The 27,725-nt window shown below is 41.3% G+C and overlaps 1 protein-coding gene across 3 annotated transcripts; it reads left to right on the top strand.

The window, feature by feature from the left end:
* Nucleotides 1-36: 36 nt before the first annotated feature.
* LOC310867231 (uncharacterized protein) lies at nucleotides 37-27,259 on the top strand. Of its 3 annotated transcripts, none has more exons than XM_083777122.1 (11): nucleotides 37-351; nucleotides 8,106-8,636; nucleotides 9,460-9,569; nucleotides 10,221-10,251; nucleotides 13,340-13,375; nucleotides 15,300-15,392; nucleotides 17,542-17,568; nucleotides 18,208-18,225; nucleotides 21,428-21,544; nucleotides 23,131-23,190; nucleotides 23,542-27,259. In XM_083777122.1, exons 1-11 carry the CDS (start codon nucleotides 288-290, stop codon nucleotides 23,568-23,570), a joined length of 1,116 nt encoding a protein of 371 aa, XP_083633248.1. In that variant the 5' UTR covers nucleotides 37-287; the 3' UTR covers nucleotides 23,571-27,259. The 3 variants fall into 3 exon arrangements, with proteins under 3 accessions (XP_083633248.1, XP_083633247.1, XP_083633246.1); XM_083777121.1 differs by having other exon boundaries at nucleotides 18,205-18,225; nucleotides 23,134-23,190; XM_083777120.1 differs by having other exon boundaries at nucleotides 18,205-18,225.
* The last annotated feature ends 466 nt before the right edge of the window (nucleotides 27,260-27,725 follow it).

The raw sequence follows: 27,725 nt of genomic DNA, 5'->3' as shown, positions 1-27,725 counted from the left end.
CCTTAATATAGCCCAGACTTTTCGTTTCCAATCCAGACAATAGGAGACGGACGCGAGATCTGCGGAGGCGCGCGCACACCACACAGAGCATCCTCACCTTTAGGAGACGCAAGCATTTTCATAACGACGCGCATAAAGGCAGTCTAGTCTCTCCAGCGCGCAGACGTGGACACGCACGCCGCCCCGCATAATAATACCTGTAAGGTTTTTCAAGTGGTTTTCTGTTTGACGGCCGGGACACAGTCCAATTCAGTCCAGTTCATTCGCAGCCAGAACACCGTGTTCCCATGATGTCATACCTGTGGATTCTGCTATTAGGAAGCCTGCTCATTGGGGGCACCAAGGCACAAGGTAAGCTTTCAGTTCACTTCAAACCTCATCCAATCTGTGACATGAAATTTAGAATTGTCCGCGTCGAGTCCGCCTGCCCCTCCATCCCACTGTCTGTAAATCCCTCTTTGTGTCCATTTATCATGATGCAATTCTCTCTTTCATTCCCTTCTCTCCCTTGCTTTCTCTCTGGCAGTCTCTCTTTGTCCGTTTCTTTGCCACTTTGGCTGTCTGTCAAATGCACCAGGTAATCTGACATTTAGGTGCTCAGTTCTGCTTGATTGAACAGATAAATGTCCAACTCTTAAGACATGAACAGGCTTACTGCGATTGTTCACCTATCTATTATCTCTGGGATGTGTGTGTGTGTGTGTGTGTGTGTGTGTGTGTGTGTGTGTGTGTGTGTGTGTGTGTGTGTGTGTGTGTGTGTGTGTGCGCGAGCGCGCGTGCGTGCGTGCGCAAGTTGCATTATTCCCTACTGTACAAGAGTTAAGACCCACAGGGGTGTGGTGGACTCATTGACCCTACATATAAAGTAATTATCTCACTTGCTCTCATCTACACCACCCTTTCTCTCTTCTGTCTGTATACTCCCTCTCTTTTTAATCTGAATGTGCCTCCTTCCCTTGGTTATTCTTTATTTAGTTCAAGCTATTCTCCCTCTCTTTTTTCCTCCTGTTCAGAGGGCCTACACAGTCTAGGCCCCTGCCCTTCCCCGCGGCACATGCAATGACTCCAGAATGTAGAACTATGCAATAAAATCAGAGAGATGGAGAAGAGAGACTGAGGGGGAGAGAGAGAGATAGAGAGAGATGAAGCCAACAGACAGAGACATGTATTCATGCAGAAAGCCGGAGGGTGGAGGAAGACAAGATGCAGCAGGAGATATGAGGGCAAAAATAAAAGTCAGTTGATGCAAAGGAATAATGGCGGTCGGGGAATAAAAATAACAGGGACGACACCGATAGGCGATAGAGGAGAGGCGGGCACAGGGACAAAGTGAGAGACGTATAAGACTAAAGATGTGGGAAGAGACTGACATGCGTGAAGAGAGGGGAATGAGAGACTGCCATCGCCATTTACACGCACAGGAGCGTGGAGGCCTTGATAGCAATCCCACATCAAAACCCACCATCCTTTATGCAAACATGGGGGTTAAGTTAACGATGGCAAGCTAGGATGTGCCCTGGTGTAAATCTCACTCTACCGGTTCACTGGTTATTACCAGGAAAACCAAACTGAGAGGAACCAATCAACGGCAGCACAATGATACCCACCCACACACACACACACACCTGTACAGAGACGGACTCCATTTCTGTTTTTCATTAAATGTACCGTAATGTCTGTCCTTCTCACACACAACGCTGTACTGTAATTCCCACTCTTAATGGATGCTGAGGGATGCAGCTCAGGAGTTCTGCACTGGATGTGTTTGGGCAAGCAGAGCACACACTTGTGTGTGTGTAGGTGCGCACGTGTGTGTGTGTGTGTGTGTGTGTGTGTGTGTGTGTGTGTGTGTGTGTCTGTCTGTCTGTCTGTCTGTCTGTCTGTCTGTCTGTCTGTCTGTCTGTCTGTGTGTCTGTCTTATAGGGTGCACGGAAAGTTTGCATGCATGAGTGTGTGTGTGTGTGTGTGTGTGTGTGTGTGTGTGTGAGAGAGAGAGAGAGAGAGAGAGAGACACTGTATTATAGAACTGAAGGGTAGGGAGTGTCTCAGTAACCAGATCCAACTCCAGCTGCAGACAACACCCAGCAACACAACCAGTTTCAGAGCCTTTCTCTCCCCCAGGGCCCACTGTGTGCGTGCGTGTGTCTGTGTAGCATGCGGGTGGGTGTGGGTTCTTTAACTTTTATGTATGTGAGGGTGGAGGGATGCTCTTTATTAAATTTGTGTATCAGAATTAAGATTTAGTGCACACAAAGGGTGTGTGTGTGTGTGTGTGTGTGTGTGTGTGTGTGTGTGTGTGTGTGTGTGTGTGTGTGTGTGTGTGTGCGTGTGTGCGTGTGTGCGTGCGTGCGTGCGTGCGTGTGCTTGTGTGTGCATGCATGATAGTTTTAGTGGCATTACTGGCATATGAAAGACCAAAGAGCTGTGTGATGTGTGCCAGGTGGTGTGTGTGTGTGTGTGTGTGTGTGTGGGGGGGGGGGGGGGGGGGGGGGGTGCGTGTGAGGGTGTGCGCGTGCTCAGTCTGTCAGTGTTTACACCCCTTAACTACAAACAAACACATACATGGTGGATATGAGTGAAATCCACACACATATGCACACACATTACATGCACACTTGACTTCCTTTTTCTCTGGCTTGGGGCACACATTCCTATTGTTCTTACTGTCTACAGGGTACCTATGGGGGCAGTTAGAAGGTGTGTATGATTGGGGTAAACAGAGCAGTTTCTGTCCCACAAACACACAATAGAACTATACCTATGAGAACAATAGGGGGTAGAGGTCCTAGCATATCACCTGTCATACAAACACAGTACACACACACACACACATACAGAAATTCACGCAATTCTTGGACTACTGTTACAGGAGAAGGCTTGGTTATTTCTCGTGACCTCACACACAAACAAACACACAACATTGTATTAGTCACTCAACCTCACGTAGACACTCTCACGCAATCTCACAGCTGCCTGCTGCTGCCAAAATGAATCGGAGAGTTGAGTATCAATAGCAGACTCACCACATCACAACGCAGTACGCAATACATGCCGTAATGTTGAACGAGCACAACTGTAGGCCCATGAAACATGCATGAACACAACATACCACTCCCTGCGTATTTGATTGAACTAAACGCACCAGTGTGAACATACCGTTGTGATGTTATAGTGCATACGCACATGTATGTTCAGCTCTATTAAACATACACGGGCATGCCTCCCCCTGTTGCACCGGTATGTGATAACGATGTGCTGCTGAGAATATGCACTGGGGACAGCTAGTGACCTAAGAACTATGGTGTTTTTTTGAGTCTCACATGTCTGTCACGTCAAAAGCTGAAAAAGAGACACACAAAAAACACCCAGACACAGTACATCTTTGACCCACTTTCAAGTACTAACTTCAGTCCCAATACTTGGCATTTGTTTGACTATATGTAACAATTATGACATGTATTGTCGTTTCATTCCCATCATGCAAACAACTGCTTCTTGTTGTAGTGCATGGCATATTACATCATGATTCATAACATGCTTTATTCATTAGTGAGTAAATTACAGTGATTTGACAGACCTTACTGTATGAATAATGTGCGCTGTCATGTTTCAGTAAGACAGCTACGTAAGTACACATAAGAGCCATAAACCCCTCAGTACTCTGAGTATATCACTGTAAATGTTGCTATAACTCTTGAGAGAATAAGAATTGTCCCAGGGTCAATTTTACACTCTTAGAGTTAAATAACACCCACGATTTTGCAGTGCATGAGAGTAATATAATAGGTCAAAGGTGTAGTCACTAGTCAGCATAGCTATCAGTTTATCTGTGTTTCTGTCTGTCTGTCTCCGTCTGTTCTACAGTATCTATCCCACACATCCACTGGTCCACCCACCCAACCGTTAGAGTGAAGAACACAGTATAGCCATCTGTATTGTACTTCCCCCCATATTATTGAAGTTGCGGTTCAACTCAAGCGCTTCCCTGTGGGACCTGCTAGAGGTTTAACACTGTACATGCCGTACCGTTCCACCCGCTGACATGTTGCAACCATGTCAGAGACATGGAGATGATGACTCATCGGACTCTTGAGAGGAGTGTGTGTGTGTGAGGGGGGGGGGGGGGGGGGGGGGGGGTTGAGTGAGAGAAAGGGAGTTTGATGGGGGAGACTGAAAATAGGGGGGTGGGAGTCCGAAACCAGTGAAGAGTGAAGGAAGGGGGAGGGATGTGCAGTCATTTGCTTTACTGCTACACTAATACAAACCAGGACACCTCTGACTCTTGCACGCTTGTGTGTGTGTGTGTGTGTGTGTGTGTGTGTGTGTGTGTGTGTGTGTGTGTGTGTGTGTGTGTGTGTGTGTGTGTGTGTGGGTGGGTGGGTGTGTGTGTGTGTGTGTGGGTGGGTGTGTGTATATAAGAGAGAGACGGAGTGAGGAAGAAAGACTGTGTGTGTGTGTGTGTGTGTGTGTGTGTGTGTGTGTGTGTGTGTGGGTGGGTGGGTGTGGGTGTGTATATAAGAGAGAGAGAGGGAGTGAGGAAGAAAGACTGTGTGTGTGTGTGTGTGTGTGTGTGTGTTTTCAACTGTGAGAGGTGGGGATTGGGCAAACTTATTTTACAAGCTTGTACACATGATGTGTGCAAGATGTGTGCGTGCGGGAGTGTGTGGTGTGTGTGTGTGTGTGTGTGCGTGTGTGTAATAGTATAGTCTGTGTACATACATACATACATACACAGACTGTATGTATGTATATGGGTGTGTGTGTGTGTGTGTGTGTGTGTGTGTGTGTGTGTGTGTGTGTGTGTGTGTGTGTGTGTGTGTGTGTGTGTGTGTGTGTGTGTGTGTGTGCGCGCGCGTGCGTGTGTGTGTGTTGTGGAGGTAGTTAGCGAGTAGGAAGTGGCAAACAGAATGGCTGGAACAGAATGTACAGAGTGGCAACAGGGAGAGAGAGAGAGAGTTTGGGGGGTGGGGGAGGGGGGTGAGGGTGAGGGTTAACACTCACAACTAGAATAGCTATAAGAGAAACACACACGCGCACACACACACACACACACACACACACACACACACACACACACACACACACACACTGACACATACACTGACACATACACAAGGAGCTACTATAGAGGAGCCATAGGAGTGCCACATAAGTGCCGATGGCGCTTTCATGGATGCACGTGTGTACACGTGACAAACCGTCCACATGCCAGTCATACAGTATACGTACATGTAAACATATCAAACAGGAACACTAATGCACGAACACTGTGCGCTAGCCACTGTAATTGGTGGTGCGTGTAAAGTGTAAACCTTAAGCAGTATGCTAAAATTGCATTGTAACCTTTGCCATGTTGCGTTTTTCCCCAATATATGACACACCTGAAGTAAATTTTCTCTTTTATTTATTTATTTTCCCCACATTGTATATCAGAAAACTAGTCACACTCATTCATTCACATGAATTACAACAAGGCCCATTTTGGTGCCATGCTTACGGTGACGTACCTATAAATCTAATTTGTGAAACACCACACCAGTCAGTCGTGACAGCACCCGATTCAAGATAATTACCACATTGGCATTAACACCAACGGCATTTCTTTCTACCTTAACTGATTTCCATCAGTTCTGATGCTTACAGAAAAAGTGGAACACACACTAGACTACTAGACAGCCATAGATCACGTAAAGACAGCCTTGTTTGTCTAAGAATGACAGTGATTCTCAAATGAGTCGTTTCGGTATTTTCCCTGGAAGATATACTGGTAGAGTGACATCTGATAAAGAGACGCCTTGGGTAGAGAGAGTAGTGAGAGAGAGGGAGTTTGCATGTCTGCCTGTGCAAGCATGTCCTTGTCCTTATCTCTCTCTCGACCCCCGTCTCTCTCCTTTTCCATCTCTGTGTCTATCTGTCTGCACGTACATTTGTATATGTACCACAGTGAGTGATGTGCATGCGAACGTGTGCATGTGCAAGTTTGAGTTTTAAGGAAGACAGCGCATTCCCCCTCCACTCAGTCAGCTCCAATAGATTTATAGTGTGATGGAAATTATTCCCATATCTCCTTTTCTCAGCTCTCTTCCTTAAGGCTTCACTGATTCTGATTTAATCTCACACTCAACAAGCTAAACCCTGTCATTTTTGAATAAAACTTTGGCTTGGCTGCAAGTAATTAACTCACAAATTAAAGATGTATTTTCTGGGAACGCTGATGAAGCGAGTACAGTGAATAAAGTGAACAGGAGCCTTTTCTATTCAAAATAATGTTTTGCACATACCATATTTATGGAACAGTGGTTCCAAAACAGTGCCGGTGCATACTGTCGTGCCATAAGACAAGTCCTGTCCTGTCCTGTGATTTTGTGATAACCTCACATTATTATTGCAATATAGTATACAAATTGTTATGAATATTATTTTAATTTACTATAATGGTACTTTATGCACCTTTATTATGCACCTTTATTAAATAATAACATATGTTAATATCATCTTCAGTATGAATTATTAAATATATGAATATGAAGAGACTCAAGAGTGATAATACATGTTATAGAGGCTATTTTGCTTCAATATAAATACAGGTTGAGATTTTGACTTGCCCTTTGGTGTGCCTTTGGCATATACAGTTTGAAAACTGATTAGAGACTGTGCTGTCTATATGCATGCAGGACACATTTCTTTTCTCGAATCATTCCGGAATTGTTTCAAGTTCTTTACATGAAGGACAGAGATCAGCGCATGTCTTCAGACTATTGTTATGTCTCTTAGTTAATTGTTAATAGGTTTTGAGGAATGGTGCATTGCTTTAGATTAACATAGCACTGGGCCATGCTGAAATCAGCAGCGAAAACCTGTCAAGTCAGAACACTGCTTTGCTGTTTCAGCTTCTCACAGACTACAGGGGAATGTCACAGCAGTGTCACACACACACACACACACACACACACCCTCACACACACACACACACACACACACACACGCACACATGCACACACACACACACACACACACACACACACACACACACACACACACACACACACACACACACATGCACCCACGCAAGACAAGACACACTTTCTATTTTCTCATTAGTGCCTAGTTGTGATGCCAGTGCTGAGGTCTAGGGTTCATGTGAGATTAAGGTGCGTTAAAGGTGATTGATATACCCCGCGATCCTATTGCAGCTCAAATGCAAACATCAGGGACCAATCAGGCATCAGGTCAGGGTGTGGCTGTGGAGGGGTGGGGGTTGAGGTATTCATGTAAAGGGGGAATGTGTCGAACACAACATCTTTACAACCATTCAGAAACATGTTTTTAAACCGTAGCAGATGGATTCCAATGTGCATTAGATTATCAACTGTGAAACTAATCACTACCACTTTTACTGGTGGATTCTTCTTTTTTTACGTCTTATATTTATGGCAGATTTATTCTGCATTATACATAGCATTTCACCATAATATAGTGAGCAGCAGAGAGAGCAAGGATTTTTTTTTGTTAGGAATTGTGCACAATTCCTGCACTGCAACATGTTGTGAGCTTGCAGATCTGCAATTTTTGATGTGTGACAAAGCCCAAATTGATTATATCAATTAATTACCAGCTGCATTGTTATTATCTGCGGGGGTGCGCTATAACTGCCAGTTTCAGCGCAGTAGTTTAAGTAGGAGACAAAATTCTCTAAGGCGGAACTATTGTGTTCTGAGTCATTTGTTTCCGCCCGGACGTATTTGCGGTGCGCACATACATCAGCCAATGAGAATACCAGCTGAACTACAGGACTAGAGGACTACTGGACTAGCTTCACATCGATTATAGACTCAAAAACTTGAGACTTGCAAAAATAAGTAAAAAAGGGGGTTTTCACACGTTTAGAGAATATCCATGGTCAAAATGGCTACAGTACATAGTTAACAATTTTGTCTTACATTTAAACAGTACACTAATATATGTTGGTGTTTGTCTGTGGTGTTTCTTTTATTTCATTTCTGTGACTGACTGAGAAGCAACCAGCCCCTGTTTCACTAATGCGTCATAATGTGTTCACAAAAACCTTGGGGTTGCCAAGTACTGATGTAATTTCTTCTCAACAGATGAGGAGGTAGCAGTTGAAGTTCCTGCTGTAGCCGAACCTGTTGAAGTTCCTGCCATATCCGAACCTGTGTCAGAAGTTGAAGTTGAAGCTGTGCCGGACACTGACGCCGAACCGGAAGCTGAACCAGAGGCTGATGCTGCCGCGGAGGCTGAAGCTGAACCGGAAGTTGAAGCCGAACCAGAGGCTGAACCAGAGGCTGAGGCTGAACCAGAAGCCGAAGCTGCCGCGGAGGCTGAGGCTGAACCAGAAGCTGATGCCGAGCCAGAGGCTGAAGCTGATGTTGAAGTTGTGCCGGACGCTGAAGCCGAACCGGAAGCTGAACCAGAAGCTGAGGCTGAACCAGAGGCTGATGCTGCCGCGGAGGCTGAAGCTGAACCAGAAGCTGAAGCCGAGCCAGAGGCTGAAGCTGATGTTGAAGTTGTGCCGGACGCTGAAGCCGAACCGGAAGCTGAACCAGAAGGTGAGGCTGAACCAGAAGCTGACGCAGAGGTTGAAGTTCTCCCAGAAGCTGAAGCTGAACCAGAGGAAGGTAAGAAGGAAACACCAAATCACCTTTTCCACCAAAAGAACTGGTTTTAGATTTGGTTTCGTTCTAGATGTTTGGAACCTTGTTACCTTGGTGCTTTCACGGAACCAACGGACATTTTTTGGTTCCAGAGTATACCAACTTTTAGGGTTCTGATTTAACCAATTCATTTTCAGTAAAACACCCTGAACTGGTTCAATATTAGTCGGGAACCGAACCAGTTCAACTCTAATGGAAAAAGGGCCTTAACTGAAGCACTGAACCATTTTCCTAGTAGTAGTAGTAGTAGTAGTAGTATTAATAATGAACATCCGAAAACATGTATTATGCAAAGTAGACATTAGCAAGTGTCATGGCTGGCAAACCTGTGTATTATCTCTGCCAACAACGTTAGACAAGGATTATGTATTTGCATCATTTTGTATGAATGAGAATATATGGGTGGATGTTCATGAAACTTTGTGGGAATAAACAATAGGTGTCCCGAATAGATGACCTTTGGGTCAAAGGTCAAGGTTACAATCAAGGTCATGGTCTGTCTTAGCTAAATAATATGAGAAAATAACACAAGTTGGGCGGATTTTCATGAAACTTGGTGGGAATCGTGAACAGGCTGCCCAGAATAGATAACTGTCTGGTTACGGGCAAGCTCGTGGTCACAGTCAAGGTCAAGGGTTAGGGTTGGTGCTAGTTTCAGACATGTAAAAATATCGATACATCTTGTTTTCTGCATTTACATTTTCTAGGGCAGCATGGAGAAAGGAAACTGAGGGTAGAGAGGGAATAAGACATGTTATCATCATCATTTTACATTTCTCCTATTCAGAGGAGGCAACAGACGATCTAGTGCCTGATGATGCAGTGGTTGAAGAGCCAGCAATCGTTGCAGAGGGAGCTGCTGATGTTGAGGCTGAGGCACCAGCTACTGAGGAAGAGGTTAGTACTGTAGCACTGGAGAATTGAGGTGGAATAGTTTTCTTTTTTAGTAACTTTAAACGAAACGAAATTTTGTTCATGTCATTATCTGTGGAAATATAATACAGATATTTTGTAGCTTTGGCTATTTTGGCTATTGGTCGTACAGCAAAGTCTATAAGGAGAAGTATATACTGTAAGATCCATTCTGAATAATTCTGTAATATTTCTAAATTGTTAAATATTAATTTACAACATTATACAATTTAATCTGGCTTTAAAGAATATTGAGCATTAAACATCAGGTGACTAAATTGATATGCAGCATAATGAGAGTCTTGGCATGACAGGATTTGATCTGCATGGTCCTTTTAATAAAAGAGAAACATAAAGAAAATAACATATTTGCATGATATACACTTAATATTTCTGTCCAATCAATGCTTTTTTTAATGTTCGTTACTTACCAAGGTGTATCCTATCCGTATACATAACAAATAATGTCATAGCGTCACAGAATCTGAGTCAGATTTGTTTACCTGGTTTTTTATTTACATGTGCCATGAATAATAAATATCAATATGGTTAACCGTTCAGGCAGTATTTAGGAGGCGTCACACTTAGTTTAGTTTTATAATGCACCCTCATGATAAAAAAATATCTTCTCTACAGGCTGCTGTAGAGCCGGAGGCCGAAATTCCTGGTGAGAAAACACACACACACACACACACACACACACACACACACACACACACACACACACACACACACACACACACACACACACTTTTACATATTGTAGGGCAGCATAAAGGATGTATACCCTTTCCCCTAAATTGCAGTTTTGGTCACACACATTTGGGAAGGCGCATAGTGGAGTTTAAAAGCAGCCGTAAGCCGTATGCCAAATTAGTTTGGTATAGAGCACAATGGAGATGTCCGCAGAGTCAGGCTGCTTCATCTCTCCTTATTCTCCTACGCATCTCTTTGTAATTTTCTTATAATCAGCAGAAGTGAGTGCCTGCTGTGACCTGTCACTTCTTTGTGTCCATTGTGTTTTTATAATTGTCTAGTCAAAGAAGTTATTTGACTTGTGCCAGCCATTGTGCGCGATTCCATTTGCTCGTTCAGTTTCATCACAGCGCAGCAAATGGGGTTTAATCCGATTTCCCGACATTTCATTTTCGCTTGTTACCGTTACCTAGAGACGGCCTACACGCACAATCTATAATGAAAGCTCGAATTTCGTAGATCACGCAGCACTTTGAAATGTTAAAATTGAGCGTGATCTAAGCACCACAAGTGAGACTTCAAGTCAGCAACGCATAACTCTTCCATGGGCTATGAGCATAGCCATAGACCGTAAGGCTATGAAGCAATATAGCACTGGGCATAACGGGCAACGGATAAGGGATCTCTTAAAGGCAATGGCATGTGGTTGTATTATTGTAACGCCTAAACCACACCTATGCATAATGTAACGGGTAGCGGAGGTGTTTTAGGGATTTAGACAGGTGACCAAAAAAAGCCACTTTAGTGCGGGAACGCCCCTTCCCCTCTGCTAAATCCCCAAATAGTGTATTTGGAATGCTCGAACAAAAATGGAGCCCCAAGTCTGCCATACAATTACAATACTTCTAAGGGTCCATTTAGAACCGCCTGTAGGAACCATTAAAGGGAAAGAAATTGTTAAGGAACCAGAATCTTAAAAATCCTAAAGGATCCCAACCCTTGATAGCAGAGAGTTTATATGCATAGTTACCATACAAGTAAGACGCGAGAACGCGGGAAGCGAACGCAGATCGTAAATTGCAATAACAATTAGAATAAATTACGAATTAGTGAGAAGTGTGTGGTACTGTGAAATTAGTGAAAACAGGGCCGCCACGAGAAGGCTCAGCACCGCTAACCCCATAATATATATATATATATATATATATATATATATATATATGTACAGCAAGTTACAGACAGTGTCGTTGTTAAGCAGCGGCGGGTGGTGTAACAGCGAGCAAGTTACAGACAGTGTCGTTGTTAAGCAGCGGCGGGTGGTGTAACAGCGGGACACACAGACATTCAGTGTCGTTGTTAAGCAGCGGCGGGTGGTGTAACAGCGGGACACACAGACATTCAGCCCTTGCTGTCTAGCTGCGCCCTCTGGTGTGTCGTTGTTGAGCAGCAGTAAACAGGACTGTGACTGCTTAGCTAACGTTAGCCCATATGCACACACTAGTACACATAGCCTAGTTACAGACAGTGTCGTTGTGACAGTATTATTTTTATGTTGGGCCTAGTACAGCAAGTTACAGACAGTGTCGTTGTTAAGCAGCGGCGGGTGGTGTAACAGCGAGCAAGTTACAGACAGTGTCGTTGTTAAGCAGCGGCGGGTGGTGTAACAGCGGGACACACAGACATTCAGCCCTTGCTGTCTAGCTGCGTCAGCCCTTGCTGTCTAGCTGCGCCCTCTGGTGGCGGGCGGGTGGTGTAACAGCGTGACACACAGACATTCAGCCCTTGCTGTCATACTAAGTGGCTCACTGCGTTCGCAATTATGTCTGCAAAATGCCCTGATCAGTGAGTCCCTGGTTCGATTCCTGGCTGAGCATTACGCTTTCATTTCCTGTCTCTCAAAAATAGAGGCAAACAATTCCCTATAAAATAATGTATAAATATATACTGAATGTGTGGCAGTGGCTCATTATTTTCTCGTGCTTATGAAAAAAAGTCTCCCAACTTGTGGATCTAAAAACTGCAACGTGCATTAGAACAGTACATTCTGTACATGTTTTGTCATGTATGAGTCACAGTAGAGATACGGGTGATGTGTGGTATGTCATCAAACATGCTTCATGTGGCCATGGTGAAGAGAGACAACATAGCAACAAAAGTCTGTATAGAAACAGAAACATACTGTATAGGGCGCTCCCCTATTTTCCAAGCCCACAGCAGTAAACATATTTTTTACTTCCTGAGAAAATGTACTTTTTGTTAGGCTATCAGAAATTATATCAGGAAACAAGATAATTAAGTAGGCGGTTTCAATTATGAAAGTCACTCTAGATACCACACATGCTGTAACTTGACCTACAGTAAATAAGGAAGATGGCTCTTATCATTCTCGGAGTCATGCTTGGCATTCTATTTGGACAATTATCAAATTGCTCAAATTCCAATTGACATGTTTCCTTGTTTGTAAAAAATGAAGGCTTTGTTAAGGTATTGTTCGTGATCACAAAGGAGAGCAAAAATAAATATCTGTGCTGATCCATAGAGAAAACTAATCTATATGTAAAGGTTCATGTCCTTTGCCTTAATAAAGTTGTTAATTGTTCTGTTTATCTAATTAGTCTTTGAGTATCCATAAAATATCTATAAGTCTGATTTTTATTGTAACTGGTAATCACATGCCTCACTACTGTCATGGCTGTAAGTATAAATGTAACTGCATACATACATCCTGGCGGAGATTTGCGCTTCACATGTATTTTAAAATGTCTCCAGTGTTGATGAGCAGGGGCATTTGGCAAGTTAGATGCAGTTAAGTCACTTATACATCATTTTTGGAATGGCACAAAATAGAGAAACAAAGGGCGACTAAGTTTACAGGGCAAATAGAATTATTTAGGAGCTGAATGCCTTTCCTGATGGATTAAGTTACTATAACAATCGGTCCCGTGTGTCTCATATTTGATAACTAGTTTAATACAATGAAGGAATTGCTGTTTAAGGCCAAACCGGGGACATTTTATTCTGCAGCTCACTATAACTATGATTCTGTTTGTCTTTGCCAGGAGCTGTCGATGAGCCAGAGGCCGAGTTACCCGCAGGTAATACAACCTTTCTTTTGATCTCTAGTCGCCCTTAAAACATCCTCTAAATGACTCCTCTAAACAGTTGTGGTCAGGCAAGCTGTAACTCAGCGGTTCTCCACTTCAGTGTCAAGGCGTACTTGAAGTAAAACAACAAAACCCTCAACCGCATTGGTTGTGATTGTTTGACAATCACAGCAGTCCCATACAGTTGTATTATTGTATGAGAAGTCTAGCGTACAATATGTATCCATGAAATTCTAGACTGCTTTGAGGAAACAGTTTTGATTGTAAAGTCAATAAATTACATCTCGATGATGAGGTTAAGATAGTTGTAGTAAAAGGATTAATTTAATTAACTGAACATTTTGAGGGTGTTAATATATTATTAATCATTAAGTGAAATGAAATTAAACGTTTGATAAATTGGGTAGATTTCTTGAACTAATTCATCATTAACTAAGTTTAAAATCTGTGAAATCGTTAAAGTTTGATTGGTTGCACAACATTGATAAAATGTATGATGTTGTACTTTCATCTGTAGAGTTTCACCTCACATCTGTTTGAAAGAAAATAAGATGTTGAACTCCAATGTACTATGTGTATATTTTCCTATTTGGCTGTCTCTCTTGTATTAATAATACTGTACATACTGGATTTGCTTGACGAAAATCACGTTTTTCAGTTGAAAATGTATTACAGCCTGTACATTAATACGACATCTACTTTCTTCTACATACTCTATCCGCCATCAGCCTGCTAAAGGAACATTATGTTCTGTGTTGTTGTTCTACTCTATACCATAATGACTCCCGCCTTACAACAGGATGTGCTGCTTTTCGTCACTCAAGAACTATTCCAGTTCTATGTCCTATCAGTCATCGGCTGCTTCCTTAGCAACGTTTTCGCTGTTGGGGGTGGGGGGTTGTATTGGCGTTAAGGATAAGATCTCTAAGGTCTTTTTTGTTTAAATATGCTGACTGACAAGGGAACATCCTCGCATTCCATTAGAATAGGCTGAAGAGAAGGCAGGCAAAAAAGTCAAGAAAAGAGGAAAAAGAAGGAAGAAAGAGAGGAAATGATAGTCATAAATAAAGAGTTTCTAAACGAATAGCTGAAGATGAGCACAGAAATGTACTTTTTTAAGCGTATCACAGGTGAAACTTGAACTTGATACTCCAGCTCTATACTTGGTTCCCATTTAAAATAGGGATTGTCTTTCTTACAGTAAGTTATATACTCTGTACTGTGTAGATTGTGTGATATATGATTCAACAGTATATTATCTAGTTTCATGAGGGTTGCTTTGTAGTGAGCGAGTGACTCACTGGTCCCCTGATGTTTTGTCAGCCATACATTAATTTCTTGATACTACCTTTCACTGCCCAACCCAGGACTTTTTTTCACAGTTTGAGTAGTACATATTTGATGAGTCATTCTGGTGGAGAGAGTTCTTCAATGATTGACATGTTGGGATTAATGTCTTACATTTTGTCAAGAAACAGACTACCATTCCTGCCTAAGCTACATATTAAAATCATTGTATGCATATTCGTACGACTCATTCTCACATCCCTGTTTAAACGTCAACAGTGCATGAACATTTGTTCATGAACATAATGAACATTTGTGTTCAATATGGAGTTTGCTTCACTAATGTTGACAAGCTACATAATGTACTTTCTAGCCATTCAATATCCCTTCTGTGATAGGGTATTTTCCACATGATGACCGACACTAGGCTAATTCGGAATTCAAAGTAATGTATTTATGTAATTTACCAGTTGTTCCCAAACCCAGTCCTGCTTGTAGGGACCACAAATAACACTGGTATTACAGTATATCCCAGTGATTCTCAAACTTAGCAGTAGCACTGGTCCCCAAGAAACATCATTGGAAACCACTGGTATGGTCTATTAATGTACTGTAATGTCTCTTCCAGGAAGAGGATTGGACTTGGAGGATGCTATTGAGGAGAACTTAATTCCAGCAGAGGCGGCAGAAGAAGTCCAAGCGGATAACTCTAATGCAATAGGTAATGGCAGCTTAATCTGTCTATTAACCCACTGTTTCTTATATAAAAAAAAAACAAATTTATTTTCCTATATAGACTTATATATTTCAAAATGTTTATTTATTTTTTATTTATTTTAATAATTGTATACGTTTTAAAACGAATGAACAAACACACATCTAAGAAATTAGATGTAAGTAAAAAATAAATAAGAAGTAGTGGAAATAGCTGATCTACAAGCATGCATTGTGAACTTGCAGATCTGCTATTTTCACTAGTTTGGGTCCTGGGCAAATCTATCTTTTGGGTCTCGACCTGAAAACTTTTGGAACCACTGTATTAACCTATGCTCTGCTTCTTCTGCCTCCTCACCTGGCAACAGCAAATGTTTATGTTTATATTCTCTGCACTATAGGGTGGGTTATGATTATGAGAAAGGTAAATAAAGCCTTTATCTACAACTGACCGACAAAGGCAGGAGATAAGATAAGATAAGATAAGGTTTATTGATCCCGGGGGAGTGTCAGGTGTCATAGCAACAGCAGTAAGAGTGAAACACAGGAGAGGTGCAGGTAAGAGTCACGAATGGCCAAATCAAGATAAATAAGAATTAAATGGAAGTGAAATGGTTAGATTCTGACACTACATTTGGTGAAAGGTCAGGATTTGGCTATCCAGCCTTCATCAGTGTGTGGAATTGAGGTTTACAGAAGGAGGTGACAGTATTCAGGTGACAATAATAATTGATCATTACTTCATTACGTTAACATTACAGTCAGGACCCATAATTGGGTCGTGGACACATTTTCATGTGTCCCTTTATTTTTTGTTTCCTACATTTTGTTTTCAATTATTATTATTTCAAAAACATCCCCCCAAAAAAGCAAACATTTTCATGAATTAAAGACAAATCCAATTATTCTTTCATGCATAAATCAAAAAAAGAATCAAACTTTTGAATCTTGAGCTAAAACGTTTGGGAACCACTGCACTGGCAGTACTAGTACACATTACTAAGTGGCCAATTCCTTAGGTTGCATAACTTCTTAAACTATGGGTTCAAACGTAAAAGGAAAAGGCGCAGGGCGCAGGCGTGCTATCTAGTACAGGCAGATACCATCATGACAAGATGGCTATTATGCTTTAATGAGCCTGGTTCCCAGGGCGAGAGAGACTAAATTTGCTTGGTTTAGGACTGCCTTAAGGGACCTTTTAACATAATTTGTCTGTTTAGCGGGAAAACAAAGTTTTACTTAAACAACTTGTCTTATAATTTAACGTTCATTCCTCTGCTGGAGACCGACTCATAAAGGTCATTATACTTATTATGATGCAGGGAAAGGCCTTCTGCTCCATGCAGTGCTCTGTAATTAGCAGCTTAGCAACAACATGTGACAGGCAGATACAGGTAGACTGACAATTACGGTAGACCAAAGCTGTTTGCATAGGGATCAGAGAGAGGCAAGGGGGGATAGAGCACATAACACACAGAGTATGTGTGTGTGACAGAGTGGGATATGGGACAGTATATAGTACTGTATAATAGTATGTGCATGTTTGTGTGCATGTGTGTGTTCATGAGCATTTTGTATACAGTATTATTTATTATTAGTATGTATACAATTATAGTGTGTGTGTGTGTGTGTGTGTGTGTGTGTGTGTGTGTGTGTGTGTGTGTGTGTGTGTGTGTGTGTGTGTGTGTGTGTGTGTGTGTGTGTGTGTGTGTATATGTGTGTGCGTGCGTGCGTGCGTGCGTGCGTGCGTGCGTGAGTGAGTGTGTGTGTGTATAGAACTGTGTGCGTTTGCGGGCCTCCAGACCGGTTGGGACAGAAACTTTAGAACTATAATGTCCTCAGGGTATAAACTACTACAAAGAGAATAACCTCTTTTTCTCTTTGTTTCTGATCTCCCTCGCTCTCCCTCTCACTCCCTCTCACTCTCTCTCTCTCTCTCTCTCTCTCTCTCTCTCTCTCTCTCTCTCTCTCTCTCTCTCCTCTCTCTCTCTCTCTCTCTCTCTCTCTCCCCTTTCCCTTTTTTTATCTTTCTTTCTGTCAATCACTGTCCATTTCTGACAGCTCTTGCGTAATGCTGCAATTATGTCGTTCTTGCTCGTTTGTCCGTTAAACCTGTAGTGCTAACGATATCTCCCGCTCTGTCTTTCTCTCTTCAGGACAAGTATCCGAGGCCACAGGAGAAGGTGAGGACATTGCTCTTTTGTCCACAATAGCTAACTAATAATCAAATAAAATTGACATACAAGGTGTCATCTCACTATCACGAGTCAAAAGCACAAAGGCAACTGTCAGACAATAAGTGGAACCAGACAGAGGTGCGTTGTTGGACAGGATATTAGTGGCGTGCCTCTGACAATACAAACAGGATACAAGATGCTTCAGAAATTTACCCTCTCCTCTCTCTCTCTCTCTCTCCCTCATTGTTTGGTTAAAAAACATCGAAAATTGGCATTCTTACTTCAAAAAGCTGTCCTTTGGGTCCTTTACTTGCCAAGCATAGGCACGCCGCATTACTTTGAGGAGGGGAAAAAAGTGCAGTTTAAAGCAGCATTTTCCCCAGATCGTTTTCCAGCTCCTCGTGAAACGGATAGCGTGCCAGATGTTGTGATGCCTGTCTCGTTTCACACCTTTTGGTCTGGTTCCCATGTTGATCACATAATAGGCAGTTAGATTTGGCGGGGAACATCTAAACACGCTCTGTAGGGTTGTGCTCTGAGCGCACATGAGGCATGAAAATAAGATCAAATTGGTGTTACGTAATGTCACTAACTGCGTGCGTGTGTGTGTTTGTGTGTGTGTGTGTTATCTACTTTAAACAGCAGGGACAACTGAAGCACAAGGTGAGTCTTTCATACTATATTTCTTAATTATTATTATTTTATCTGTCTCTTATCTCTTAGCCTAGTTTGCCCCCAAACAGGTATACGGTTATTAATTAAAAGTATGAAGGAAAAAAGCTATTAGAGAAACCAGTTTTTGGCTCCATACATGGTCCACACAAAAAACAAGAGTTTCAAATGAACTTTGGGAGTGTAAAAAGAGTTAAATGAACACTGTCAGTTTTGGTGTGCAGGGGTGGTGGCTGCTAAGTACATGCCGTTCCCATGCGTTTCCATACATTAGGTACAGGATACAGTTATAGGGGCAGAATGCCATACCTGTCACTTCATGTTCTATACCGCACAGACGGGAGTGCTCTCCAACGTTTGTGTACATTATCTGTGTGGGTGTCTTTGTCTGTCTCACTGTGTTCGTGTGCGTTTGCACCTGCCTTACAGTGCCTACAGAAATTCCTCTTCTTCTTTTTCTGACTCACCGTCCCGGTCTGTTTATTTTCTTCAAGTATCGGTGACTCATTCCCCCCCCCGATAAGACAGACTTCTTGTTTTCGTACCCCACGTTCTCTCACGTTTTCTCGCGTTGTGTCTCCCTCCCCCTTCAAATCATAGTGATTTATTGTACCTTTTCATTCATTCCTTCCATCCTCCTCCAACTCCTGACTTCCTCCATGCCTCCCCCTGCCGCTACATCCTGTCATTATTACTGCGTGTTGAGTGAGTCCGCTGCCGGGACACAGTGATAAAGTACCTATTAGAAGACATATAAAGGACACTGTGGTGTATTAACTACTACTACTACTATTGTTTAATGTTATAATAGAAAATAAACAAAATATCTTGTTGTGGTCTGGTGTGAGTTACGCGATGTGAACTCTCTATTTTCGCCATTCGTCGTACAGCACGCAGTATAGACAGGTTTCTTGCTTACAAACATTACTGGGTGTGTGTGTTTGTGCATTCAGGGCACAAATCTGCTTTGACTGAAACACGCAGTTGATTAGACTCTAATCGGCTGTGCGTCATTAAGAGTCAGCTAGACTAGAGCAGCGAGCTCTAGCACGAGCCAGTGCGCGATCACATGACCTCAAGTGCAAGTCTTTCTTAAACTATGGAGGATGCGTTCCAGATTATCCTGTAAAGAGTGCCGTGTTCTGCCCATATAGCTGTTCCCTAAACCTGTCTATAGGGCTTAAGTGGTTAAAACAGCATACAGTACACTCAATGTAATGATACATTACTGATCTTGACTTGCACAGGGTAGTACTACCGGTAGCATTCAAAATCTTTCAGTTGGGACTTCCAGTATACTTCATTCTGAAGTTTCTCCAAAGCCAAAATTGATTTTGTAAGTGAATCTTTGGCAACGACAGTATTTTACTCATACATCAAAATATGATACTAACTTCTGTGACCAAAATGACTTGGGTGCCCTTTATTTCAATAATAAACTTGACTGTTGATCCCTGTCGCCTGTTGATCTACTCAGACTCTGAGAGAACACTGCATAATATAGTAGTGCACTGCTGTGTACAATCTTATTGTGCCATAAGCCATGTATGCCAGACATGCTCAGTATAATCGAATTCTATTTTGTACTGTACATTCACATGCATATTGCATTGGGACAATAATGTGGTAGTATTTTTGGCTGTGTTGCCTTTTAAACAATGGACTGAAGTTAGTAGGCCTACTAGCTTTAAAGTCAACCCATTAGTCTGTGATTTATTTCCCCTTTAATTTCACTGCTACAGCTGCACGAATAACAGATGAATAACAGCCTTTTCTCTTAACATAAACACGATTATGAAAGCTCAATGCCGTTTCATAGATGCATTTCTGCAGAACTAGGGGGCAGAACGCAGCACTCTTTAGTTTACAGCATACTGTATCTGGAACCCATCTTTCTAGTTTGAGTACTTGTTGTACTTGAGGTCATGTGATCACGCATTGCAGCTCGCTGCTCTAGCTGACTCTAATCACACACAGCTGTTAATCAGCTGTGAGCGTTTTAGTCGATACAGGTTTGCCCCTTGAATGTGAATGCGTACTCACCCAGTAATGTTTGTAAACAACAAACATGTCTCTCTAAGACATCTCTGATATGAGACTATAGGTCTACCTGGAAAATATATTGGTTTTCAAACTTTTATTTCAAGGACTCCCAGTAATGCATTACAAGGCCACGGACCACCATTACAGAACTTTAGTTTAAGGATCCATTTGGTTCCTCCTAAATATCAATAGTTTCCCTGGGGACCCCCTAGAAACCCCTCAAGGACCCCTGGTGGTCCCCAGACCCCACATCGAAAACCATTATATTAGTTTACCATAAGTAAATCAGTGCACGACTTGTACAATGCTGTAGCCGATGGCATTGTTGGTTTTAGACGTGCAAGTAAATTTGCTCAGTTGGTTTAACGCAACCATATTCAGTGACTTCATAAAATTTCAGACAATTTCAAACAATTTCAGACAGCCCTTCTAAGCAAATAAGTGGTTTACAATGTAAAGTGGAAGTTAACATCTGATTCCTATAATTTGAAATGATAGGGGGGGGGGGGGGGGTACTACTATTGTAGCCATCATTTTAATACCAACTGTCCAGTATGCAACTTTACAGCAGTCTATGTAGGTTAAATGGCTCATTTATATACTTCATCGTACAGTTTAGCTCCTTTAACCTAAACATTTTGACGGCTCCGCATTAGTCCAGCCATCCATATGAGAGTATGTGTGTCCTTCAGTGTCGATCAGTGTTAAATGTATTGCACACACTGCCAGCAGGCCACAGAAATACCTCCACTTTTCCCAAATATGTTTTTACTTTAGGAAATATTGAACTTCGTGCATGGGTGTGTCCATTTTGACTCATATGTATGGAATCTGCTCTATGCTATGACACAGCACCAATACTATGCTGGGATGACAAAGACCAGTTGTCATATTAACTTTGCCACAGGTGCTTATGGAAGCGATTGCCGAGGGGCCTAATTATGGGTCCTGGGATAGCTGTTTAAACAACCTTTCACCACATACTGTACATGTCACGAGAGGCATTCCTACAGCAAAATGCCATCTAGTGGTAGTTTTCAGGATTACAACATTCAAACATCTGTTCTGAGTTCTAACAGAAACGTGAGTTTGGGGGCTGCAGTTAGCCTATGACGCCAAAGGATTATTAATCGTTGTTTGTTCTTTTCAGCAAGCAACTCTAGCTCTGTGGCTGGCATCCTTTGTGCATTGGGTGCGGCCATAGTGGCTGCAGTCGCAGGATACTTCACCTACCAGAAGAAGAAGCTGTGCTTCAAAAACAGACAGCGTAAGTATATTGCTGACTAACTGATCACAATAACTAACTAGCCAGACAGCTAAATGATCCTAATTTATGTTACGTTTTTTATTAAATAATAACTACAGTACCATATCCTGGTCAAAACAATGGACTTATACTTATACCCTGCACCCCATTAATTGGCAGAGGACCCAAAATGTGTCATCAATCATGGTCCTAGTTCTATTAGGTGGAAACAATAAGCAGCCATATTATGTTTTATACTACAAACGGAGACTAAATGCCATGTCACATTTTTGTCTCTATAAATACTTTCTATCATCTGGTCTAGACTGTGGAGGGGTACATCACTCTCATATCATCACACATTAACACCAACTCCCTTCACTACAGCTGTAGGTTATGTAACAGCTTGGCAGGGTCAGAGTCCTCCTGAAGCAGTTGAAATGGTTGACACTTAAACAGCAGCTCAATCTCATACTCCAGACGAAGCCAGTGCCTCTGAGAATTTGTCTCACTAGGGCGCAGTATACATTTCTTGCCAGGAAGCCACAAGTCTACAGAATAATCATCAGCCCTTCCCCTGTGACATAGCCACGTCAGCTGTTACTCTTAGAGTATTGTCAATAGTGTCAATAAGAATAATGTTTTCAGCCTACCTGGTTAAATAAAGGTTAGGTACCACTATGAAGTGCAACAAGTCGCACACATCCTGTCCACTGATACTGCTGATTCAGCAAGTTTTCATTTACAGTCAACATGGAGCCAACCAAACAATAGGATGTAGCATGTTCAGCCTGGGGGAAACCTCTGAGAAAATACAGATTTAGAATATGGCAATGTAAAGAAATGTCTGCATGCATGCACTGACTGTACGGTAGCTGTCAATGCTCTGACAACGAGCGCTATATATCATTAAATGAAAACTCAAATATACTTTTCTCTCTCTCCACTGACAGTTCGGTTCGCTGTTGTAGCCACAAAGCAGAAAGCTGAAACTCAAATCTGTAATTAGCATGTACAGTCTGGAAACTTCTCCTTTGGCAATGAAGAGAATGAGTGAGACTTCTAGACTCACAGAAGGATTGTTTTCTGATGTTTACCCTCAAACAAGCTCTATTTCATAGTAATGATAGCAAATCTACCCTTACCCCCAGCCCTCTCGTGCACAAAAAAACCTGTGTCCATATATAATCCTCCTGGGAGCTTTTCCACCGTCATCTTTAATTAGCTCTCAGTGGAGATACTGTACACATGGGTACAGCGGCACCGGTTGGAAATGGAACACATTCTTCTGTCATTGTTTGCAATTGGGGAGAGGATCTGTCTATTAGCTATATTAGCTTATTTAATACAGTACATTTACCATTTAACCATTGAAGTTTTACCACATCATTTAAACCCTATACGCTTCATTGACCAGGGTCCCCTAGGGCTCTATACTAGGACCCCTTCTTTTTCCCTGTCTGCCACAAATCTGTTCACCAAAAACAACAGCTTACATTATTTATACACGCGCTATATATATATATATATATATATATATATATATAATATATATATATATACTTACTTATAATGATCTGATCTCTCATCTCTCTCTCTCTCGTTAGCAGCCGATCCAGAAGCAGCCCGCAAAGCTGACGCAGCAGAGGCGCAGTCAGATCCCCAGGGTATGAAAAACAAACACACAGAGCTCCTTAATGCTCACTGCTTAATGCTTACTGCCACACATGTCTTTTCTACTTTTTGAGCGCTTTATTGCAGCTGTAAAATTCATCAGCATAATAAAGACCATCATGTTCCCTCCTGCTTTATACCTCACAGTACACATGCACAATAGCATATATTAGGACCACAATGGAAACAAGTCCCAAGGACTTTTTTCTAATATCCTTTTAGCCTAAATATTTACTTTACCACGTTGGTTTCATATTCAGTCAATCAATCAATCTATCAATCAAATAATACCCAAAATTACAGTCTCTTCCATATTTAGTACTTGACCCCTTTTCTGTTTCCAGTCCTCAGTAACCTGCTCAACTCTTCATAGACCATCAAGAAACACATGACCAACCGGACCAATCACAGTCAAGCAAAGCGGAGAACTCACTGTTAAGCTAGGCCCACAATGGAGCTATAGCACTGTTGATGCCCCGCTGTAGGGCTGTGCGTGTGCGTGTGCGTGTGCGTGTGTGTGTGTGTGTGTGTGTGTGTGTGTGTGTGTGTGTGTGTGTGTGTGTGTGTGTCCGTGTATGTGTGTGTGAGAGCGTGCAGGTGTTTGCGCATTAGTGTGTGCGTATGCATGCATGTGTGCAAGCGTGTGTGTGTGTGTGTGTGTGTGTGTGTGTGTGTGTGTGTGTGTGTGTGTGTGTGTGTGTGTGTACTGTATCTGTGTTTGTGTTTGTGTTTGTGGAAAAAGGTAGGTGAGAAGGAGGGAGTAAGTGTTTATGATGAATAGGGATTAGGTTATTGTTAGAATGTTGGAATACATTAAATACATTGATGGGTCACATTTTCTGTGTTCTAACTGGAAGCAACACTATCATACTCTCCCCATATTATCCACACAGGGCTTTAACCTCCTATTTTTTCATTGTGACCATAAGCGCTATGATTATAATTTATCTATGATAAATTACAGAATAACAGAAATACTCATGATTTTTTTTTCTTTTCTACAATCAATCAATTTATTATAATCATACAATGTGAATGTATGTCAAAATGTGTAACGTTAACACATGTAGTCGTGAGGTGGAACATTCTTAAACCAATGACAGACTTGTACAGCCATTATAGAAGTTCCACTATTTCATGCTGCACTGCTGTCCCTGCTTCCAGAAGAATTTGTTGGGAACTATGTTACTTTCTCAACCACTAATAAAGCGTACAACCAATTCTCACAGCAGACAGTTCGATTATAGTATGTCAATTTTATTTTACAGTCTCAATATATATATATATATATATATATATATATATATATATATAAAGAGTTGTCATTAATGGCCAGTGGTGCAGCATGGAAGTTCTACAATGACTACAACTGTACTACGGTACCTGGAATCAAATCTAGAGATGCTGTTTTAATTGGTCCAGTCCAAGTCTAGTGGACAAATGATGTCACTCTGTGTGTTTTAATTGGTGATGGGGCTTAGTTTTAAATCCTCCTGGGTCACTGCTGCTTTCTCTCAGTCACTTCAGGAAGTAAATTATATTTGATCATTTTGACTACTAAGATACTACATTGATGTTTTAAAGGCCCTGAACACTCTTACGTGGGTTTTCAGTTACCCTTGCTTATTACACTTCTAGTCAGGTCGATGAAGAAGGTACTGTATATTAGCCTGCCCTTTGAGGTGCAGCTAATCTAACAGGAGTATGAGGGAGCTAGCGATCAAACATAGTTTGTACACGCCCACACGGCCCTGAGAAGAGGTGTAATCAAACAGAGTAACTGAAAACACCTGTATGAGTGTTCAGGGCCTTCAATAGACTCACGCTCATCAATATCAATCACTTTGCTACCAAAATCCACCAATTAACTTACTTCAACAAGGACTCTTTTTTTATTTAAAATAGATCCTATTCCTGAATTCACTGAAGTGAGCTGTAGTGAGGTTCAACCCGGATACTGTCTGTCTACAGTTAGGTTAATCTGTAATTTACAGACTTACAGTGACATGTAGTAGAATATTAGACATTGTTCTGACCTACAGTAGTGTGTGTCAATCTAGTTGTGATGCAGTAATTTCTCCTCTATAGTGCCTTACACTGACACTGCCTGGCCTGCCTCCACCCCAAAGATGGAAGAGTTGTGCCATTTAAGTGCTGTCCTAATCAAACAGATGTTGAATGTTCTAGATATTAAAAAGAAGAAAAAGAAAGAAAGAAAGAAAAAAAGAGTGCTTGGAACTCTTTGAGCCTTGATAGATTACATTGGTACAACTCCTCTGTTTTTGCTGTGCATCTGTTCGGAATTGTTGAGCTGCAGGCTGGTTGCTGTCACTGTGTTTTTTTTAATTCTTCATATCTCCACATTACAAATATTATTCACCTGTGATTTTTTTATACTAGCCATTTACATGTCGGTTACATAACAGCAGCGGTGCCTCAAAGCTGACACTGACAGTCTACAAACAAAGAGGTATTTAGTGGTTGTCGTCTGCACGAATGTAAAATGGCTCAAACGTTGCGGTTTCTCAAAGATAATCTGCCAAGATAACCCTATTTCACTCCCATAGCACAATTATAGTAACAAACTGTAGGAATGTGTTTCTGTTGCCTTATTATTTTATGCCTTATAGTTCTGTACTTGCTCCTCCCCCTTTAAAGTGTGAAATAGGGTTGTTGAGATTATACAGTGCCACAGTATGTGAAGTGCAGCCATGCACAGAATGTGTACCTTGCAAAGCACCGTATAGCTGTAAAAACAGGACAGAGACTGTTTCTAGCAGCCTAGCCTCAAATTGAATGAAATTAATAGTCTGTGATGTCATATATTGCTACATTCTACTGTATATGCTGTAGGCTGGACCCTGGGTTAAAACTGCTAATTCCTTTCATGTCCCATATGCTGTAGTAGAGTTTGCCTTATTCCTTAGACCAAACCAAATAATCATACAGCACAGTATGTAACATGTAATGGGAAAAAAATAATAGACAAAAAACTTTATGCAGTACTTAGTAAAAAAATGTTCCAAACTATAGTACAATCCAAATGTCTAGCAAATTGTCTTTCAAAACATGGACACAGCCATTTAAAGGCAAACCCTGACTGTTAACATATCCAGTCAAGCCGAACTCTACTGAAAGAAAACCGAAACAGAACATTTACCCAGGTCTCCAAATGCCTTCAGTACACCCGCACAGGTAGAATCCTTGCTAGGGGCCAAAAGGACTGATTCCTAGTCAAGGAAACGTAGAATGGTGGATTAATTCCATCAGTAAAGGAAGGAATATGCACAGTGAGATATGTTACCAATCTGGTTGCATATATTATTATCTTACATTCTGTATGTAGCGGATATGCACAGCAGTAATGCCTAATTTATACTTTGTCGTGCATCTGTGTCACTTGGACAAAATAACACATTTTTCGTGGAGGAGAAAAAAATCTGTTCTTTTCGGCAAATGACACAGCTGTACAATGAAGTAGTATATTATCATAAATCCAGTTTGTGAACTCATTGTCTAGTCCTTCCTTTAATTTCCAAACCAACAGAGAGCCAACAGAGACAATCAGTCCGATTCCCTTCAAACAAAGAAACAACACTATAAAGCATTGTAGAACTGCCTTCATACCAGAATGTAGCCGAAGGAATCTGAGACTTGTTGGCTCCCCAAGTGCACTTCCTGCTATGATATCATCCATGGCACTGCTCAATCCTGCGTTATGCTGCCTCTCAAATGTTTCCAAAAGGAAAATAACAATTACAACAACAATGCAGATGTTTTGCAGGTGATTTGATAACACAATCTCTTTGGAAGATGCACTTTCCTATCCTGTATACATCTTGATTCATTAAATACATTTATATTCTCCAAGCTGACTTCATTTAGGATTCTTCCTTTTTATTTAATGATTCTGTCTGTCATTTTCATGATTTTTGTTTTGTTTTGTTTTGTTTTGTTTTAAAACTGTCTTTAATTTTTATCACAGACACTTATTTAGTTTATTTTTCTTTTCAAACTATGTAAATAATGTTGGAGGAGTTAATAAAAGAGTTTCTGAGGGGGTCACTGCCCAGGCTGTCTGTTTGTTTCACATAATGTCACATTATGTTGTTTGCTTATACTACCGCTAACAAAATATTATTATAAAGTATTATTTCTATCAAACTGGTCCAGTTTGTAATTATGCTCAGTTACTATACTACTTCCAGTATGCTTGTCAATTGTAGATTATATACATATATATTTTTTTTATAATTCAAATTTGTATTTGTTTTTCAAAATCGTACAAGATCTAGGTTCAGTACAAAGCAGCATCAACATTGCAAACCTTACAAATAGCCAGTCCAAGAAACATAACAGTTAAAATGAAAAGAAGAAAGAAATAACAGCAAGGAAATGTATGTTCATTTAAGGTTCATATACATCCAGAATTTATCCCATGATTATATTAAATAAATAATACGTTCTCAGGGACCATAATGTCAAATAGTGTGCCTATAATTAAAGGTTTCTTGCGGAATATTTTGAG

The sequence above is a fragment of the Protomyctophum parallelum genome, assembly GCF_964188405.1.
Source record: "Protomyctophum parallelum genome assembly, chromosome: 11".
Classification (NCBI taxonomy): Eukaryota; Metazoa; Chordata; class Actinopteri; order Myctophiformes; family Myctophidae; genus Protomyctophum; species Protomyctophum parallelum.
Note: the sequence above shows the minus strand (reverse complement) of the source record. Positions and strands in the feature narration are given on the sequence as shown.

What these genes read in the sequence shown, in the direction of transcription:
- LOC310867231 (XM_083777120.1), top strand. Translation starts at nt 288, where the DNA reads ATGATGTCATACCTGTGGATTCTGCTATTAGGAAGCCTGCTCATTGGG. An exon ending in CACCAGCTACTGAGGAAGAG is followed by an intron (nt 9,570 to 10,220) that starts GTTAGTACTGTA and finishes TCTTCTCTACAG; the next exon opens with GCTGCTGTAGAGCCGGAGGC. An exon ending in ATCCGAGGCCACAGGAGAAG is followed by an intron (nt 17,569 to 18,204) that starts GTGAGGACATTG and finishes TACTTTAAACAG; the next exon opens with CAGGGACAACTGAAGCACAA.